The sequence below is a fragment of the Zonotrichia leucophrys genome, chromosome 11 (assembly GCF_028769735.1).
Source record: "Zonotrichia leucophrys gambelii isolate GWCS_2022_RI chromosome 11, RI_Zleu_2.0, whole genome shotgun sequence".
Taxonomy (NCBI): Eukaryota; Metazoa; Chordata; class Aves; order Passeriformes; family Passerellidae; genus Zonotrichia; species Zonotrichia leucophrys.
In genome coordinates this window covers 8,247,194-8,266,211 of record NC_088181.1, presented here as the reverse complement: position 1 = coordinate 8,266,211, position 19,018 = coordinate 8,247,194, and the positions used below count along the sequence as shown (strand labels likewise).

At 54.0% G+C, this 19,018-nt stretch overlaps 2 protein-coding genes across 6 annotated transcripts; one reads left to right on the top strand and one right to left on the bottom strand.

The window, feature by feature from the left end:
- Nucleotides 1–2,248: 2,248 nt before the first annotated feature.
- Nucleotides 2,249–14,170, top strand: SLC12A3 (solute carrier family 12 member 3). 5 transcript variants are annotated; one of them, XM_064722941.1, is made up of 26 exons: nucleotides 2,249–4,415; nucleotides 6,318–6,476; nucleotides 6,705–6,780; nucleotides 6,909–7,004; nucleotides 7,149–7,288; nucleotides 7,489–7,599; nucleotides 7,786–7,897; nucleotides 8,064–8,194; nucleotides 8,453–8,537; nucleotides 8,846–9,000; nucleotides 9,309–9,416; nucleotides 9,652–9,775; nucleotides 9,876–9,977; nucleotides 10,073–10,228; nucleotides 10,306–10,405; nucleotides 10,826–10,937; nucleotides 11,489–11,629; nucleotides 11,813–11,919; nucleotides 12,060–12,142; nucleotides 12,324–12,392; nucleotides 12,566–12,670; nucleotides 12,849–12,960; nucleotides 13,230–13,316; nucleotides 13,407–13,542; nucleotides 13,653–13,720; nucleotides 14,011–14,170. In XM_064722941.1, exons 2-26 carry the CDS (start codon nucleotides 6,474–6,476, stop codon nucleotides 14,150–14,152), a joined length of 2,661 nt encoding a protein of 886 aa, XP_064579011.1. In that variant the 5' UTR covers nucleotides 2,249–4,415; nucleotides 6,318–6,473; the 3' UTR covers nucleotides 14,153–14,170. The 5 variants fall into 5 exon arrangements, with proteins under 5 accessions (XP_064579011.1, XP_064579009.1, XP_064579013.1 ...); XM_064722939.1 differs by having other exon boundaries at nucleotides 2,249–6,072; XM_064722943.1 differs by having other exon boundaries at nucleotides 2,249–6,127; nucleotides 6,379–6,476.
- Nucleotides 14,171–14,791: 621 nt separating this feature from the next.
- On the bottom strand, nucleotides 14,792–18,880 carry TMEM170A (transmembrane protein 170A). Its single transcript, XM_064723357.1, has 3 exons — nucleotides 18,746–18,880; nucleotides 18,486–18,656; nucleotides 14,792–17,930 (listed from the first exon to the last, which is right to left on the bottom strand). Exons 1-3 carry the CDS (start codon nucleotides 18,867–18,869, stop codon nucleotides 17,800–17,802), a joined length of 426 nt encoding a protein of 141 aa, XP_064579427.1. The 5' UTR covers nucleotides 18,870–18,880; the 3' UTR covers nucleotides 14,792–17,799.
- Nucleotides 18,881–19,018: the final 138 nt, after the last annotated feature.

Sequence of the window (19,018 nt, the reverse complement as noted above, 5' to 3'; positions counted from 1 at the left end):
TCTTAATTAGTTAATAGGCTATGCAGAAAAAGAAATCATAGCTCTGTAGTAGGGACAGGAATTTTATAGCAGAAGAGGATATGGAGAAGAAAACTGATTTGTTGCTAAATGTACTTAGAGTTGAGATGCTTTAGGGGGTTTTGGATGCATGTTAAGTGTTGAAAATGTGTGTGATGCCTCAGTCCCCCTGTGACACACTGCCATCAGTCTGTCCCGTTGTCTCGTGTGGCACATGTGCTGCTGCTCTGTGTGCTGCACAGAGCCCCTGTGCTGAGCCAGGGGCTCACAGCCCTGCAGCTCTGCTGAAGCTTCTGCAGGAACAGCTGGGTTGGAAACAGGTATCTCTTGGTGGGAGAGTTTTTTGTGAGCAACACATGAATTTTAGTCAGTTGCATTCCAAGTGGGCCCCTGTGGAGTTCACCAGAAGTGAGGAAGCTGAGCCAGAGAGGCCCAGGTGAGGCTGTGCTGGGTGTGGGTGGATATTACTGTTGCTTTAGCAGGAAATGTGAGCCCTACAAAAGCAAAGGGCTTTAAAAATGGTTACCTTTAAGTGTTTTGAGCTGCAATTAAATGAGAGGGAAAGCCCAAGGAGCATGTTACAGTAGAAGTTTTTAGTTTTAATGTAACTGCCTATCTTTGAAAAAAATGGGAGGAATGTTGGTGGTTACTGCTCCCCTGCTGCTGTCTCACCCTCTTGTGTTACTGGGGTATGAGAACATGAGGCATTTGGAATGCAGACCAGGCAGCAAAATGTAGGGGCTGATTTCAGCCTTTGTATGTTAACAGCTGTCATGGGAGAGAATTCATCTCCGTTTTGCAATGTCTTTGTTTACTGGGATGGAGAAATTTCTGACTGACATTGATGACAATTTTCCTCATTACTTTTTTCACCAGAAATGTTGTAGCATAAGTTTTGTCCACCTTTTGGACAGGAAGCAAAGGGCTTGCCAGTCACCCCAGTCCCTGTCTCTCAGCATTAGCAAACCAGCTGCTGGGCTCTCAGAGGATAGAGCTAGGGATTGTGTACAGCATGGAGTGCTCCTCTGGCCAGGACTGTCCCAACTGAAGGCTGAGGGAGACCTGGACAACACCCTGCAGGTAAAGGGGAGTTGGTGAGTTACCAAGGAGTTATTTGGGAGTGGGCTGGAATTGCCAAACAAACATGTCAGCAGGTGAGTGGAAAGCTGTATTGCCTGTTAACATTTCTGGTATATTTGTGTGGAAATGCTTCTTGGCATATCTCAGGTAAGAACTGATCCCATTCCCTGGAGAGCAGGCACCTTCCCTGCTGTTTGTGGGCAGTGGTGGTGGGGCCAGGGCTGCCCCAGGTGCAGTCCTGCAGGATGTCCCTGCTCCTGTGTTTTCCTTGCTGGTGCTCAGCCCCTGTCCCTGAGTTACTCCCAGCGTGAAATCACCTCCCATACAGAGTCTGGCAGGTCTGCACCTGTCCTCAGGCAACCACTGACCTGAGCAAGAGAGGGACAATGTTTGCTGGAGTCTGGGAAGGGAAAGGGCCACGTTCCCCACTGTAATTCCCTCTCCCTGATCTGCCATTCATGCAGGAACAGAAGTCCTTTGGGGCTCAGCTCTTAGTGCTGCCATTTCAGGACCTTGTTCTGATGTCCAGTGTGGAACCTGGGGACCTTCTGTAAGCAGTACAGTACACTTTCTCCATCTGCCCTTCAAGGAGGCTATAGCAGGTGCTTTCTGGTGCTTCTCAGCCTTCTTGGGTGTTGGGAAAGTTGATATCTGTACAAAGTTTCCTCTCTTTGTGCCCAGAGGTTGTGATTCCAGCCTTTGGCCGCTTTTTAAGCTCATCAGAAACTGAATTATTTCATGCTTTCAAAATCCAAGATGATACTTCTGTGATGGACAGATGGGAAATAAACCCCAGGGAGTCCAAGTCCCAAGACTAACCCTGAAAAGGTAAGACCAGCCCTATTTCCATCAAGGTAAGAGATTGTGGGTATAACAGAAAGAGCCACAGATATTTGGAGTTAATTTATTACTTGTTGATTGCCCTGTGATTTCTCCTTAGGTGATGAATGTTACATCCCATCCATCTTCCCACATTCCCCAGAGTGGCAGGTTCCAGCTCAGTGCCTGAGCCTGGCTCTGGCAGACCTGCATGACTCCAAGGGCTTTGAGGTAGATGCTGATGCACATTGTGTGCTTTGCTGAATAAGGCACCCCCATGGTTTTCCAGATGTCCCTGTTTTCCCTCCACATCATGCTTATTCTGCTGGAGAGAACAATCAGCTTCTGCTCCTTCAGGTTTTGCACCATCACTCTGACTTTGCCAATTTACAAGTTTAGCATTTTCCGAATAGCTTATGTGCTGGAAGGGTTTTTTGGGGTGTCACTAAACTCATGCCTTTTGTTTGGTATAGTCTGTGGTGTCACCATGCACTCCCTTTACAACAGGGAGTAGTGCACAGGGTGCAGCAGAGCCAGGGATGTTCATCTGAGCTGAATTCATTCTGAGTAAAAACTGACAAATCTTCTCTATGTCAGTGGAGCTCTGCTCTTTATACACAAAGCAAGCACAAATTAAGTTTAGGATAATTCCATCTGCTTTTTCCTACCTTGGGACTAATCCCTGGCACTAAAGATCCTCCAGGTAGATGAGATGCATCCCAAGGGTGACTCATTGGTTTGAGTCAAATACAGTTGAAGCTTGTGTTGCTGCAGGAGATTAGAGGGAAAAGTGAAAAGGTGTTTGCTGTGAGAGCATGCACCAATCTTGTTCTGGTGTGGGTGCAGCAGAGGCAGGCAGTCTCCAGGTCTGTGTTCTACAGTTTGTGTGGCTCTGAAACATCCACACATGCTGCAATTCCAGCACAGCAGCTCCTAAAGCTGCACCTCCTCCAAGGTCCCAGGGCTGAGTGAGATGGTCTGGTTTTACAGGGGAGTTGCAGGGAAATCTAGAAATACTTACTGTAAAGTTCTGCTCTATGTTACCTGCCCAGTAGGGAAAAAATTAGTTAGAAGTTCTGCCCAGGGTTAACCTGGTAAGAACTACACTGAGCTAAGGGAAGACAGTCAGCTCCTGTGGGAATTGGCACTGCTGAAATGTGCCTCGATGGCCTCTTAAACACTAAGAAAGCTGGTGCCAGTGCGTCCTGTCTTCTCAGCTGGCCCTGCGAGGTTTTTCTAGTCCAGACAACAAAATGAATCCTTTTAAGTATTTTCACCATTACCCCAGAATATGCTGGCCATAGTCAGGGTACTTGCCTATGGGTTACATTCCTACTCCTCTGCCTTTTCTTGGATTTCCCTGCTGAATGCAGATTTTGCATGTCAATCTGATTTTTCATTATGTTTTCCAGACCCCCTGGCTGGAGTAGACCTGCTAAATGAGGTGACTTCTCTGTTCACCACCATTTCCTACTACTACTGCATTTGTCTAAGACATTGCTTGGACCTTGTTCCTTGCAGGAGCTGAAGGAATTGTGTTCAGAAAAAGTTAATTCAATGCACTTCTTTTGGTTTTGTTACTCTCCTAACCCTTGTCACCCCAGCCTATCAAAGAAGCAAAATGTTTTCCTTCCAGCCTGGAAGAAGTGAGAGGGTATTGTTAATTCCAGTTCTGTGTCCCTGGTGTGGGACAGCACTCAAATACTGCCTCTGTTCATGTCCCTGTGCCAGCATTTTTGTCCTCTTTCTCTCTGGGTTTGAAGTTGGAAAGATAGAAATGGTGTCTGGAAGAGATGGGAGATGACCTGTGTGTTCCCACTGGGAAAGGTTACTGGCAGCTGGCTGAATCACCATCTCTCTTCTTTTCACAGGCTTCCTTTGCTGTGGTGCTGAGAAGTTGAGTCTGCTCTGCACGGTGGGTTTGCAGTGCTGAGCCCCTGCATCATTTGTGTGTCCTGTGTCACTCAGGGTGGGTTCTCTCTTCCACAGGGATGGAAACAGGTCAATTAAAACTTCATTGAAGCCTTTTGGAATGTAACACTTAGGCAGTCTTTAAAAGAAGCTGTGTAATGCACTGCACCATGCTCTGCTTTACTCGATTTTGGGTTCATTTGATGCATTTAATACCCAGAACAAACTGGGGGATCGGCTGGAAGTGAGGGGAAGCCGTGCAGAAACAACTTGGCAGCTGTTCCGTGTGAGTGGAGGGGCTGGGGGGAGGCTCGGAGCGCCCTCCCTGCCGCAGCTCCCAGCGCCGCCGCTGCCCCGGTATTGTTGCTGCAGCTGGTGTTGTGAATCAGGCCGACGGCAAGCGCTTCCTACAATCCGGCTATTTCACCACACCAGGGTTGCATCATACCACTCGCTTCGCTCCTCGCCCGCCTCCGGAGCCCTCCTGTGCCTTCCGGAGCATCTCTGGCTGTGCTGTGTTTAACAGACTCCCCACTAATAGACTGATTTCTGCTGCTTTTGGCAAATCAGCGGTTTCTGATGAAACGGTGAGGTTCTAAAATAAAGCCGCTTCTGCTGGGTGTGAGTCTGCTGGTGCATCTGTTGTGAGAGGAAGCTGGTGACCACTTTGTGGAGGTTGTTGTGTGAGGTGCTCTGGGGTGAGACTCTCCCCTCATCCCCACCTGGCCCTTGTCCCTGCTCTCCGGGCTCTGAGGTGCCCTGCAGTGCTGCGAGGGCTGAGCAGGGATGCACACCGGGCTGCTGCCCTCAGCTTCCCCCGGCTGCGCGGGGCTTGGCTGATCACAGCCGTCTGCCCTCACACAAACAAGGGGGCTGGAGCAAGTCCTCAAAAATCAGGTCAAAATTTGTGTGTGAATGCAAAGACAGCCAGAGGCAGCACGGCAGGCAGGCCCAATTTTCCATTAACTTGCAAAGCCACACGGAGCTGAAATTCCAATGGGCTGCCCTCGAACTTTATTGCTGGCCTTGTTTGCTGTCTTTGCTGATCTTATCTGTAACTGCTTTGGTGGCACATGTGACAGGGGCTGGGGAGTGAAACAAGCACCCGTCCGTCCCCCTTTCCTCAGCTCCTGTCGCTGTGGGGTTATGGCCACACAGCTTCATCTCGTGTTTTGTGTGATGGGAGCAAGGGTTTAAGTGGCTTGTTGACTCAGGGATGGGACTGGGGGCAGTTCTGAGCCCTGGGGGCTCAGTGATACCCTATCCCAGGATCTGGAGGGGAAAGGGGCTGTGGAACCATGGGCATCTCTGCTGCCTGGTACTGAGAGCTGCCAGCTCCCAGCCCTGGACAAGCAAAGACGCTGTCTTCTCCAGCAGCCTGGAATCTGAGTTCCAGTGGGAGCATCCCTCAGATCCCTTGATGTCACACTCCCGCCTTCCCCCTGGTTTCACTGTGAGATAAAGGTGCTGTTCCCCTGCCCACATCCGGCCCAGCTCAGTGCTACAGGCAGCACCTTGGAGACCAGCCAGGATGATTTACGAGATCTGACGGGTCTGGGGCAGTATCCCAGGGAAGGGCGAGGGTGCGTGGGAGTCTTGCTCCCTTTTTCCATAATAAATCCCTGTGAACTGAATGTTCCTGGGCTGGGGCCGGAGGCAAACTCAGCGCTGCATTTCTCTGCTGATCTGTCCTTGGGACTTAATCTCAAATCCGTTATCGCTGCCCCCATCGAGCGCTGGGAGGCAGTGATGCCCATTATGGTGGTTTTGGTATCCCTTCCAGCTATTTTTTTCCCCCTGACCAGCTCGAGGTGGTTCAGGCTGATTCCTTTCCTCTATTAGCATCAGTGGTGGGTGTGTGCCGGTCACCTCGCTCCGGTTTTGCGGGGTATAAAGCCGGCAAGCCCCTCTCCACCCTGTCCCCACCTGGCAGGCTGCTGGCCAGGGGCAATGGCCGAGCTGCCCATCCCAGATGTGTCCCCAGCCCGCTGCAGCGGCCGCTTCACCATCAGCACCCTCCTGGGCATGGAGGAGGGGGGCCGGGGTCCCTACACACCCACTGAGGGCTCCAACTGCGACAGCGCCCAGCCCACCCAGCTGTCCAGCAGCACCCTCTGCACCAGGACCTTCGGCTACAACACGGTGGATGTGGTGCCAGCCTACGAGCACTACGCCAACAGCAAGGGGGTGGGCGACCCCAGGAAGGGCAGGCCCTCGCTGGCTGACCTGCACTCCATCCTCAAGGTAACAGGGGGCTTGGCTGTACCCATAGCATCTCTGGCATCCCCTGGCCATGCCGGTCCCTGCAAAGTGTCTGGTGGGTCACTGTCTCCTGCCTCTTGGTGCCATAACTGGTGCTGTGCCAACTGCATATCCCCAAGAAGGCCCTGAGAGAAGCCAGAGAATCCAGCTGTGTGCTCAGCCAGAGCATTGCCGCCAGGGACAGCTGCCTGAAGTCCGCCCTCACCTGCCTTCCCCTCGTCCCACAGCCTGACCCAAGCCGCCTTCGCACGCCGGTGTCGGACCTGCAGCACAGCAATGGGCTGCCAGAGGCCGGGCCGGAGGCTGGCCTGGAGGAGGCGGAAGGGGAGCCAGGCAGAGACTCCGAGCCAGAACCTGTCCGCTTTGGCTGGGTGAAGGGCGTCATGGTGAGTGTGACCATCCCCCATGAGCATCCTCCTGCCCTCCTACCTTGTAAGCATTTTACCCTTGTTGCATTTTCCCCAGTGTCTATATTTTTGCAAGCACATGTGCTTTGAGCAATTCCCTGCCCTCCTCTGCGGGATGGTTTTCTCTGAGGAGCAGCAGAGCTGGCATGGTTTGGCCATCCCCAGGTGCCAATGCCCTGATGGCCAGGTCCCCTCTGTCCCACTCAGATCCGCTGCATGCTGAACATTTGGGGAGTTATCCTCTACTTGCGCTTGCCCTGGATCACCGCCCAGGCAGGAATCGGTGGGTGCTGTGGTTCACCGTGGGCTGGACAGTGGCACTGGGCCCATCATCACCCAGACACCTGGGGGGTGGTGGGACTCTAGGGAAGGCTGGGGGTACCGCAGTGAAGCAATGCCCTTTCCCCACAGCCCTGACGTGGCTCATCATCCTCATGTCTGTGACAGTGACCACCATAACCGGCTTGTCCATCTCTGCCATATCCACCAATGGCAAAGTGAAGTCAGGTAGTGTGTTCCTTCCCAGCCACTCCAGGGGTCTCTTTATCCTGGGGCTGCCCCATGGATGTGACTCCTGGCATGGGCTGTGAGGTGTGGGGGAACCCCAAAACATGGGGGAAGCAGTAATGCCATGGGTGTTCCCTGCCTCAGGAGGCACCTACTTCCTCATCTCACGGAGCCTGGGGCCCGAGCTGGGAGGCTCCATCGGGCTGATCTTTGCCTTTGCAAACGCCGTGGCCGTGGCCATGCACACAGTGGGCTTTGCTGAAACTGTCCGGGACCTGCTGCAGGTAGGAGAGCAGCTCTGGGTCCCAATGTCCCCCCTACCCCTCCATCCCCGCCTTCTCCTTGCACAACCTGTGTTGATTATCAATATTTGCATTACCATTGGACCACTGATAATCAAACAGTGGCTGCTAAAACTCAGAAGAAACGTGGTTTGGTTAGAAAGAGTGTTATTTCCATGTTGTGAATAGTTCCCTTTCCTCAGGAGCACAATTCCCTCATCGTGGACCCCACCAATGACATCCGAATCATTGGGGTCATCACTGTGACGGTGCTGCTGGGCATTTCCCTGGCTGGCATGGAATGGGAAGCCAAGGTAACCCTCTCTCCTGCTCACATTTTTCTCCTGGGCCGATAAGAGCTGTCCCTGCTGGCCACCAGGCATCTGAGGAGCAGATGCCTGTAGCTCCCCAAAAACGGGCATGGATTTCTCCAAATGCATTCTTCACTCTTTCTGTGCCCCAATGCCCAGTTCTTCAGCTGGCTCTTTCTGGTCTGGCAGGCACAGATACTGTTCTTCCTGGTCATCCTGGTTTCCTTCATTAACTACCTGGTGGGGACAGTTATCCCAGCCACTGCTGAGAAGCAAGCAAAGGGCTTCTTCAGCTACCGAGGTGGGTCCACCACAGTCTGGGATTGCACTCAGCAGGTCCAAGTGCATCTCTGGAGCCTGGCTCTTTGCTGCAATTTGGGGAGAGCACCGAGCTAGTGCTAATGTGCTTTAGCCAGGAAAAAAGTAGCCAAGAGGCCTTAAATGCTTCTCCTCTGCTTCCTCCCCAGCTGATATCTTTGCTCAGAACTTTGTGCCCAACTGGCGTGGACCTGAGGGCTCCTTCTTTGGCTTGTTTTCCATCTTCTTCCCATCCGCAACCGGCATCCTGGCTGGGGCCAACATTTCAGGTGACCTGAAGGTGAGTTGTGACTCTTGCTGCCTGAGCCAGTGTTTCTCAGGGCTCAAGCCCTTTTTTTCCCTGTGGCTTTCATTTTGAGCCAACCTTTGGATTTTGTTTTATTTCTTATGGAAACTTTGGGCTCAGCCAGGAGATGTTCTGTGGCTTTGTAATACAGTGAATTAAAATTCCTCCTGTACAGCAGCCACAAATAAGCTGCCTACATTAGCACTGCTGCTGGAAAGCTGTCTTACATATCTCTGCAACTCCCTTGGGCAGGATCCTGCTGTGGCCATCCCCAAGGGCACCTTGATGGCCATCTTCTGGACCACGATGTCCTACCTGGTGCTTTCTGCTACCATTGGTAAGAGGGGCTGGGTGGGTGGACTGGCCCCTACCCAAAATAGGTAGCCTGGGAGGAATCAGATGTGTAGGAGCCAGTAGCAAGCTGTGGACACTGGCATTGATATCCCAGTGTGAGTGCCACAGGTTCCAGACCCTGTTCCTACCCCCACATGGGGCAAAGTCATCTTGGGTGGGCAGTGGAGCTCCTGGCATTGCTCAAAGCCCCATGAGGGACCTGGGAGTTGTCACAGGCAATGGGATTTGGGGCTGGGCTTCCTGAAACCATGGAGAGGTGCCAGCCCTGCTCTGGCCCTGTGTGTCCCCCAGGTGCCTGTGTGGTGCGAGATGCCTCAGGCAGCCTGAACGACAGCGTGGCCGTGGGTTCTCCAGGCTGTGAGGGGCTGGCCTGCAGCTTTGGCTGGAACTTCACTGCCTGTGCCCAACAGCAGAGCTGCCGATATGGGCTCAGCAACTACTACCAGGTACTGCTCAGAACCATGGCCAGCCCCTGTTCCTGCTCAGGTCTGTGTGGCAATGGATGGTTTTCCCAGGCAGCTGCATGCCTGGCACCTCCCTGCCATCCTGGGGGGCACCCATGCTCTTGAAACAGCCATTTTTTAACAGGAAGGCACCAGGGAGTGGGCTTTTGGATGTGGCTGGACTTTGCTGCCTGGATAATAGTAAAGGAAATGCAGCAGGATGGGGCCTAGGGGTGGAAATCCCTCAGGGTTGGGGTGGAGGTTGGTGTACCAGAGATGCTGGGGTTCCTGATCCCCTGGTTTTCATGCAGAGCATGAGCATGGTGTCTGGATTTGGCCCCCTCATTACAGCAGGAATCTTTGGTGCTACCCTCTCCTCAGCATTGGCCTGCCTTGTCTCAGCCCCCAAAGTCTTCCAGGTGAGGGGGTGGTGTCTGCACGCCCCAGCTCCTCTCCCTGAGCTCAGCAGTGGGTGATGCTCCTTGGTGCAGGGCTCTGCATCTGTGAGCAGCCCTGGGGCAAGGAGGATGCTGCTGTCAACACAGGGCATGGCTCCAGTTTGGCCCTTGCTCTTAGGGATGCAGGAGCCACCATGACACTGCCATCCCATGTCCCTGGCAAAGCCTGCTGTCCCCACTGAGTCTCTCTTTGCAGTGTCTCTGCAAGGACCAGCTCTATCCTCTCATTGGCTTCTTTGGGAAGGGCTATGGGAGGAACAGCGAGCCCATCCGTGGCTACCTGCTCACCTATGTCATTGCTGTTGGCTTCATCCTCATCGGTGGGTGCTTGCTGCCCCGGTACCCTCCTGCAGCCCGCCACCAGCAGGGTGGCTCAGTCTCCACCACTGACAGCTCGCTCTCTTTCTCCCCCTCCCACAGCCGAGCTCAATGCCATCGCCCCTATCATCTCCAACTTCTTCCTCTGCTCCTACGCCCTCATCAACTTCAGCTGCTTCCACGCCTCCATCACCAACTCCCCAGGTGGGCTGTGCCCCGCCTGCCGTGCCCTGCGGCGGTGGCTCCCGGTGCGGCTCCCCCTCCCGGCAGCGGCTCTCTGTGTGTGTGTTTGCGTGCAGGCTGGCGACCCTCCTTTCGGTATTACAGCAAGTGGGCTGCACTCTTTGGAGCTGCTGTCTCGGTGGTGATCATGTTCCTGCTGACCTGGTGGGCAGCCCTCATTGCCTTCGGCATCGTCATCTTCCTCCTGGGATATGTCCTCTACAAAAAGCCAGGTGGGTGGCGGTAACCTGGCACTGGTGATGCCCCAGAAGGTGTCTGGCCCTGTTGCTAATCCATCCTCCCCATGCAGATGTCAACTGGGGCTCCTCCATGCAAGCCAGCTCCTACAACATGGCCCTCAACTACTCAGTGGGGCTGAGCGAAGTGGATGAGCACATCAAGAACTACAGGCAAGGGCAGCTCATTGCAGCGCTGGGCATGGAGGGAGTGGGATAAAGAGCCAGCTCCTGCCTCCTTTAAACCCAGGGAGGCATCATGCCCATGGCCACACCCTCACCACCACCCTCAGTAACCAGGAGCTACAGCAAAATATGTATGTCTCCAAAATCCCATGTCTGCACCATGTAAGGTAGAAAACTGGGCAAACCCTGCCATCCGTGTACCAGGCAGACACAGACACATTGGTCTCATCTGCTATAAAATAACCAAAGAGTGAGACCAGATCCTCAGGCCACATAGTGTTTTCTCATTCTAAAGGTGCTCCCTATAGGTGCCACTGGCCAAGCATGGGAGAAGAAACATGGCTCATTCCAAAAGGGCTGGATACCTCCAAAGTACTATTCCTTACTCCCTTTTCCCCCTTCCTGCAGACCACAGTGCCTGGTGCTGACTGGCCCACCCAACTTCCGCCCAGCACTGGTGGATTTTGTGGGGACCTTCACCAAGAACCTCAGCCTGATGCTCTGTGGCAACGTGCTGATTGTGAGTCACCTGCAGGAGCTGGTTGGGTCCTTGTCCTGGGGGGCTCTCGCTACCAGTGGGTGGTGGGCTGGGAAATCCAGTTGTATCCTGCTGGATACAGGGTGGAGGTTGAAATGTGCCCACTTGTGTGCTGCTGGATGATGAAATGTGTCAACTGGAAGCCCCTCTGAGTTATTAAGCAATATTGGTGAAGCATCAGAATGTCCCTGTGGGCTTATGGCTTCCCTTTGCCAATTAATTGCAGAAGATTTGGAAGGATGAAGTAGTTGCTCAGAGAACAAGGGGGTTCTGCAGCCCTGAAGGCTCCAGAGCAATTGGGTGCAGTAAGAACCAGCTCATCTGCACCCACAGGACTGTTGGGATTGTGTGCACTGGCTGTTGACTCCCTGGATTCACTGGTTTTCTTCGCTGTGATTGCCACCTCCCATGTGTGCAGTGGTTACATCCACCTCTTGCCAATGATTTGGGAAGAGAGGAGCTGGAATTCCTTGGTGGCAAGACTTGTTGCAGTTGGAAAGGGCTGCCTGAGCTCCTGCTCCTGATTCCTGCAGGGCCCGCGGAAGCAGAAGATGCCGGAGTCCCGGCTGATGGCAGATGGCCACACTAAGTGGCTAATGAAGAGGAAGATCAAGGCTTTCTACACAGATGTGGTGGCTGAGGATTTGAGAAGTGGTGTCCAAATGCTCATCCAGGTACAGCCATCACTGGCCTTCCAGCAGCAGGGTCCCTCCTCTTTGTCACAGCTTGGGGGAGTTCTGACCTCTCTCCACGATCTCCAGGCACCCCCATTTGTGTTGCTCCCCCATCAAGTGGACTGACACCACCTGTGTCCATCTGTCCCTGCAGCGGGGACTCATGGGGACATGTATCCATAGGCTGCTGGCCTCGGGAAGATGAGACCTAACATCTTAGTGCTGGGCTACAAGAGGAACTGGCGGACGGCATCTCCCGAGAGCCTGGAGGACTACGTGGGCATCCTGCAGTACGGCCACACTGGCTCCTCCACCTCCTGGGGACACTGGCACCTGCTGGTGGCCTCACTGACGGCTGCAGTCACGTGCTCAGGGTCCAGCTGGGCTGAGAGTGCACCCTCCATTAACTCCCTCTCCTCCCTCCTTCCAGCGACGCGTTCGATTTCAAGTACGGCGTGTGTGTAATGCGGATGAAGGAAGGGCTGAACGTTTCCCGAGTGCTGCAGGCACATGGTAGGTGGCTTTGGTTGGCCAGGGATACACAGAGTCATGGAGCTGTGGGGTGTGCCAGCCAGCACCATGTCCCCAGACAAAGGCCACAGTCCTGGCAGGACGTCACTCCTGTGCTGGGATCAAAGGGATGGGGACAGTGAGGCACTGCTGTGCTGCCCTTGCTCTTCTCCTCCCTCCTCAGTTAACCCCACGTTTGAGGCAGCAGAGCACCCCAAGAATGGCACTGGCAGCAGAGCAGCCCCAGGCACAGGTAGGTTGGTCCTGGCTTGTGACCACCCAGAGCATCCCCAGTTCTGAGGATTATTTTGCAGGCAGGGTGGGGGTTTCAAACCCTGGGGAGCAGCGCTGGGACCAGGAAGAAGTGATGCCTTTAATCTGTGGCTGGTGGTGCCCTTTGCTGATACCAGGACGCTCTTGCCCCAGCAGCAGACCCCACCACCTTGGCCAGTGAGCAGCAGGCAAGCACCATCTTCCAGAGCAAGCAGGGCAAGAAGACCATTGACATTTACTGGCTCTTTGATGATGGAGGTAACCTTCACCTTCTATCTGTCCAGATAATGTGAGCCCAGCACCTCCATTGTGGTGCTTAGGAGAGCTCAGTCCTGCCAAATGGTGCCAGGGCATCCCTGGCCCTTGGCACCAAGGAAGGAAGCACTGGTGAGCCTGGGGGTCACTGCTGCATTCCCACTGGGTGTTCTGGGGCCAGGTCTCACACTGCTCATCCCCTACCTGCTGGGGCGCAAGAAGCGCTGGGGAAAGTGCAAAATCCGGGTGTTTGTCGGCGGGCAGATCAACAGGATGGACGAGGAGAGGAAGGCGTAAGTGCTGGTGGCTGCTGCAGCTCTTGGCCACTGCCACTGTCCTGTGGCTGGTGACACAAGCTGCTTCCCATCCTGCTGAGCCCTCCCATTTTTGCCATAATGTGAGCTCTGACCTGGCTGCTTTGCCTCATTTCTCTGGAAATCAATGTGGCTGCAGAGTGGGAAAACCCAAAGTGCAAACTGAGGCCAGCAGCAGGGTTCTCTGCTGTGGCAGAGCTACCATTCCCTGCTAACTTTGGGAAAATCTGTCCTTTTCCCTCCATTAGGATCGTCTCTCTACTGAGCAAGTTCCGCCTCGGCTTCCATGAGGTCCACATCCTCCCTGACATCAACCAGAAACCCCGGCCAGAGCAGTAACCACCCCCCTTCCCTTCCCCATGCCCCCACAGCGCCCCCAAACCTGCCCAGACCCTCTTCCTTGGCACTGTCTGCTTGTGTTGCAGCATCAAGAGATTTGATGAACTCATCGCTCCCTTCAGGCTGAACGATGGCTTCAAAGACGAGGCCACAGTGAATGAGATGAGACAGGGCTGTCCCTGGAAGATTTCTGATGAGGAGGTCGATAAAAACAGGGCCAAGGTAGCAGCAATGCTAGGGGAGCTCCTGCAAAGGGCCTCCTGCTTTTCAGACAGAATTTAGTCTTTCTGGAAACCATTATTTTGTGTTTCTCGATGCTCTTTGCTCCACAGTCGCTCCGACAAGTGAGGCTGAATGAGATTTTGCGGGATTACTCACGGGATGCAGCACTCATAGCCATGTAAGTGCCAATAATGCCCTCACGCCTGTTTCTTGCCCCATGGGAATCATCCCTCGGGATGTTCACCCCTCCCTGGGTGGGGAGGTCCTGCACAGACACCCTGATTCTCTGGTGAGAGTGCTGCACCACAGGGAAAACCCTTGGAAGACACCACGGGCTCCAGCTGGGGTCCTGTCGGGTGGGAGGATGTGGTGTTGGCCCTTTTTAGGGAATAACCTGCACTGGACTGAGACGGGGCAGTGTCGGGCTCGGTGCCGGCCCTGCCTCACGCCCCTCCCCGCTGTCTGCAGCACTCCGCCCATCGGCAGGAAGGGCCGCTGCCCCAGCTCCCTCTACATGGCCTGGCTGGAGACCCTCTCTCAGGACCTGAGACCCCCCATCATCCTCACACGAGGAAACCAAGAGAATGTCTTGACCTTTTACTGCCAATAAAACCTCCTGCATTCCTGATGACTTGGGATGTGAATTTTTCAGGCCAGTTTTGATCCTGGAGCACGCTCCTCTGGGAGTCTGGGGGAGCAGTGAAGGCATGGTGGTTACCAGCCCTCTGGAAATGCCCACCAGGCACAGCTGCCACCCTCTTACAAATGTTTGTTTGTCCCATCTCAGGCTGAGGAGGTTGTACATCCATAAACAGCAACGCTGGCCCTGCAGTGCAGGGGTTAGCCAGAGCCAGGCAGGGGAGCTGTGGGCTCCTGCACCTGCACGCCCAGGAGAGCCCAGGTGCTGTGCAGGGACTGAACGCTGGCCCAGCAAAGCCACTGGCCCAGGGTGGAACAGCCCCAGGGGCTGGGAGCAGTCAGCACCAAGCCTAGGGGCTGCAGGGCCCCAGCATGTCCCCTCAGGGACAGGGACCACAGCTAAGCCTGTCCCCAACAAGTGAGCAGCAGTGAGAGGTCACCTCAGACTGTGGTGCCTGGCTGCAGGTGCAGGTCCAGCTCCTCATGCAGACAACATTTACCAGCAGAACCAGGACACTGCTGGTGCAGATGGCCCCAAGCAAAGCAGGAGTGCAGCTCATTTGCTAAAGCACAACCCTTGTCATGCTGCAGAAGAAACACACAACACTGATTCACCTCAAGAGTTACAGAATTTACTGATAATCACCACCAGGATTAGGAGTGTCAGTAGAAAAATAAAATGTACAGATTTTCAATCATACAAAGATTTGTTCATGACAGCTGCAGTTGTGTGCAAGAGGAAGCCAGGTGTGGGCAGAGGGGATGTCACACACAGGGAGCCTCAGCATGTGTGGGTGTTCCTCCAGGGCAGCTTCTCCAGAAGGTGTTTCCTTAACCAGCACACAGGCTGGGCTCCCCAGCAGAGGCCCACAGCACTGCTGAGCCCAGGACACCTCAGTGTTGATGTTTTTGCCAGCTCTTTGCAGTTTTTGACAAGTTTGACTGTGCAAAGTCTACCAATACCTGATGAAAATTGAAGGGATTCCTCCATATGCCTCAGCTGGAATAAAGGAATGGAAAGGGAAGGCCAAAGCAATGAGGGGAGGAAACAGCCACCAGTGCTTCAGCTCAAGGCTTCTCCTCCTTTCTGTTTAGCTCTGGTTTTACTGGAGAGGGAGGTTGCCAGCAGAGTGCAGGATGCTCTGTGAGCACCACGGTGACACAAAGAACTTGCCTCCTGTGCTCATGTGTCCAGACAAATCTGCTGATTGTTCACCTTTTATGCAAGAATTCCCTGAAAATTTCACAGCATCCAGGCATAGAGAGACATTGCCAGCTCCAAACACTCCAAACAGGGTCAAGCTGCCAACTCTTCAAGTAAACCAGAACCCCCTCAAAAGAGACTCAGAGATCCCAAGAGACAGAAAATGGGAGGTTTTCAGTTCATCCAGCACTGAGTGACTTTACTGAGCAGCTTTCACTTGTTCTGAGCTCTGTAACAGCTCCCCCATTTGTGTCCTGCACCCCTCAGCCCTGTTCCTGCAAGGAAACCTCCTCCTGCTCTGCACAGGGTACATGGATAAAGTGCTTTCTCAGTTGCAATCAGCTTAATGGCTATTGAGTGGTGCCAGGCACCAGTGCAGGGTGAAGCAGAGCACAGCAGCTGCTCAGGACATCGGTGTCTGCTGTCACCCGAAAGGTAAAGCCAGACCCACCCTATTCAAATTCCATGAGATACTTTTAATCCATCCAGGAAAACACAGGAAAACTCCTGTAAATTAAACTGTGCACTCTGTACACATGCTGAAACCCGAAGTGGGAAGGGGGAAAAGAAGGAAAGTTTATTCCTTCTTTTTCATTGTTTCTGCCCTGGCAGGAAGACTGGCTCTCTGCAAGCAGCACAGCACTCAGGGCTCTCCACAGATCCAGGGTTTAGTGTATGTTACACCACTTGGACCTCACCCACCTAAGGAGAGGGATTCACATTAAATTATTTCCTAAACTGTGCATCTATACTCCCTGAATTAACATAGGCTAAAATTTAGAGTAATCTCAGTTAGTAGCTCCTGCAAAACACCTCCCACCATTGACAGACCGCTCTTGAGGAGTCAGTGCACAGAGAAACCTTTTTCCATGATAAACACAGTGCCCTGCTGAAGGGTACAGAATCAATTTAGTTTAGAAAAGCCCTCTAAGATCCTGTCCAGCCTTTGACTGGTCACCACCTCATCATCCAAACCATGGCACTAAGTGCCACCTCCAGTCATTCCAGCACTGAGGAGATGGTAGATAAATGGCCCTAGGAAATGCTGCAGTACCAAAGGGACTGATTTGGAAACCAGAGGAGTTCAATGAACACACAGATGGGAACTGTCCCTGAAAGGCTGGACACAGACAGTGCTTCCCTCTGCAGCCCACATGTGTGAGCTGGGCACAAACACAGAGCACAGCAAACCCCTGGGGGTGCCTGCCCTTCCCAGCCACATCCTGGAATTCAACCTCAGCTCCTCCCAAGAACCCAGCCCCAGGAAGCATCCAGTGAGCTGCTCAAGTGCCCCAGCCATGCAGCACAACTCGGGCACAATGCAGAGCTACCAATTAGTTAAAAGTCACTTAAAAGCAAAACAAACTAAAACAATTCATGAGGAGCCAGTGCTGCCTGTGCAGGAGGGTTGATTTGTGTTCACATGGACACAGGAGCCCTGCAGCTCTCCCAGCCCTGGCACACTGTGGGCTGGATGCTGAAAGCATGGCACAGTCCCTGCACTGGGGACACCCAGTCACAGCCCAGCCTGGCCAGGCAGCTCTCAGCAGCAGCAGCAGGGATTTTATCCAAGCTGGATAAAAGTGCCACCTCCAGACCAGTGCAGGGACCCAGCTCCAGCACACCAACACAAACAGCCTCAGCAAGTCAAGGAGAACAGGGTCCTCTGAAAACACATAACTCCTTCAAAGCCTGAGGAGAGCTGTGCACACCCACATGCACACCTGGGATTTCTGGAGTGCCCATTCCACTCTGCTTTGCCTCTGGGCAAAACATTCACAGGGCCAGAAGAGCTTTGCTGTAATAAAACTCACAAAATCTCTTTTATACCAGTCATTTCCCCTGTGCAGCATTCACAGTCAGAGCTCCCAGACACAAATCTGCACTCTCATCCATCTAAAATGAGTTTTCTTTTTTCTGCTCCCAAATCCACTATGGCTATCACCTGGTATTAAGAAGTTTGGGCCAGAAAGAAAACAATTTTTTAATTTAAAAACTGGCATTAAAAGAGCTTCAGGTTCACTGAAAACCAAGCAACAAAGTGGTGAGTGAGCTCTGAGGACACAATGTCACTCTGGTCCTGTTCCTACCCCAGCACAGCTGGTGCCCCATTTTAGTCATGTCCTGTCACTACAGTCCATCACTGGTGACAGGTACCTGGGTCTCCTCCTCTGGAAGCCATCTTCCTACCCTCCAGAGAAATAAAGCTTCACTTGGCACTTAATGTTACCAAAAAGTAACAAAATTCACAATTTTAAAATTTCAAGCCAGGCTGGAGGCAAGAGCGAGCAGTCCCAATTCCTTAAATCAGCAGAAGAAACACAAGGCTGGAGCTGTGCTCCCTGTGATTTGTTCTGAGGCAGCAGGTCCTGTGCTCCCCCTCTGGTTTGTGCTCTCCAGCCTCTCCAGAGGAGCTACAGAGTGGCCAGGATGCGCAGGAAGGAAACCACCACCACACAGAACGTCTGGCCCACGCCAAAAATGAGCGCCTCAAAGGGAATCATTTTTTTCCCTGCAGCTCTGTAAACTCCAGCAATGGCAGCACCTGTGGAGAGGGGGGAAAGCCAAGATGTGAATGTGAGACAGCTGCTGTGCACAGGGATGGGGGGAGCCTCGGGATGCGAGCTTGGGGCAGAGAACAGCGGGGTCTGAACCTCTCCCTGCTCACCAACAGGCAGGAATGCTGGGCTGGGGCTGGCTGACAAACCTCAGCCAGGAACCAGAGTGTGCTGGTGGCAATGGGAGAACTGGTGCTGAAACTCTGCTGGGTCTCCAGCAGCTGTGGGGGCTGGGGTGGTTTGGGACATACCTTTGTCACAAGATCCCCCACCCACAGCCCACAGGCTGCAAACATTACCCAGGTCTGGGCACTGACACCAAACCTGAGAGATTTTCCTGCAGGTGCTCAGAAATGTGAAAGCCCCGTTGGCTCTGCACCCGCTGGGCACGTTTGGTATGCCCGACACGGGGTCCAACCATTTCAAACGTGGGACAAGGGGGAAATAACGCCAGAAGGGAAATCTCCATCCCGGGGAACACCGCCATGCCCCGCGCTCCCGAAGTTAACCTGTGATCCCCGCAGCCCCCGGCCCTGCCGTACTTGTGAGGGTGCCGGCGGTGATGGGTCCCACGATGCCCATCAGCAGCACGCTCACGGACATGAACCGGCCGTACTTGTGGTGCCGGAGCGTGAAGAGCGCAAGCAGCGCGGCCGGGACGTGGAAGGCAAGGGAGGAGACGACTGCCCACAGGAAGACGCCGTACCACATCTCTGCGGAGAGAAGGGCTGTGAGGGCGGCCCGCGGCCCGCAGGCCTCCAGCGGCCCCGGCGGGCGGAGGCCGCTCCGGGCAGGGAGGTACCTGGGAAAGTGGAGAGCGGGCTGGAGTAGGTGGTGGTGCCATTGCCGACGCGGGGCACGAGGCGAAGGCTAAGGATCTGCTGCAGGAGCCCCCCGCCACCGCCGCCCGCTTCGCCGCCGTCCATCCCCGCACCCGCCCCGCCGCCATCCGCCACCGCCCCTTCCGCCCGGCCCCTTCCGCCCACCGCAGCCAATGGGAAGCGCTGTAAGATGATAGACATGGCTTTTCACCAATCAGCGCTGGTCTCCCGGCAGCCTGGGCCCGCCCCGACCC

What these genes read in the sequence shown, in the direction of transcription:
- TMEM170A (XM_064723357.1), bottom strand. Translation starts at nt 18,869, where the DNA reads ATGGACGGCGGCGAAGCGGGCGGCGGTGGCGGGGGGCTCCTGCAGCAG. An exon ending in CCCGCTCTCCACTTTCCCAG is followed by an intron (nt 18,657 to 18,745) that starts GTACCTCCCTGC and finishes TTCTCTCCGCAG; the next exon opens with AGATGTGGTACGGCGTCTTC. An exon ending in CACCGCCGGCACCCTCACAA is followed by an intron (nt 17,931 to 18,485) that starts GTACGGCAGGGC and finishes CCCTCTCCACAG; the next exon opens with GTGCTGCCATTGCTGGAGTT.
- SLC12A3 (XM_064722939.1), top strand. Translation starts at nt 5,779, where the DNA reads ATGGCCGAGCTGCCCATCCCAGATGTGTCCCCAGCCCGCTGCAGCGGC. An exon ending in ACATTTCAGGTGACCTGAAG is followed by an intron (nt 8,195 to 8,452) that starts GTGAGTTGTGAC and finishes TCCCTTGGGCAG; the next exon opens with GATCCTGCTGTGGCCATCCC. An exon ending in GATGCAGCACTCATAGCCAT is followed by an intron (nt 13,721 to 14,010) that starts GTAAGTGCCAAT and finishes CGCTGTCTGCAG; the next exon opens with CACTCCGCCCATCGGCAGGA.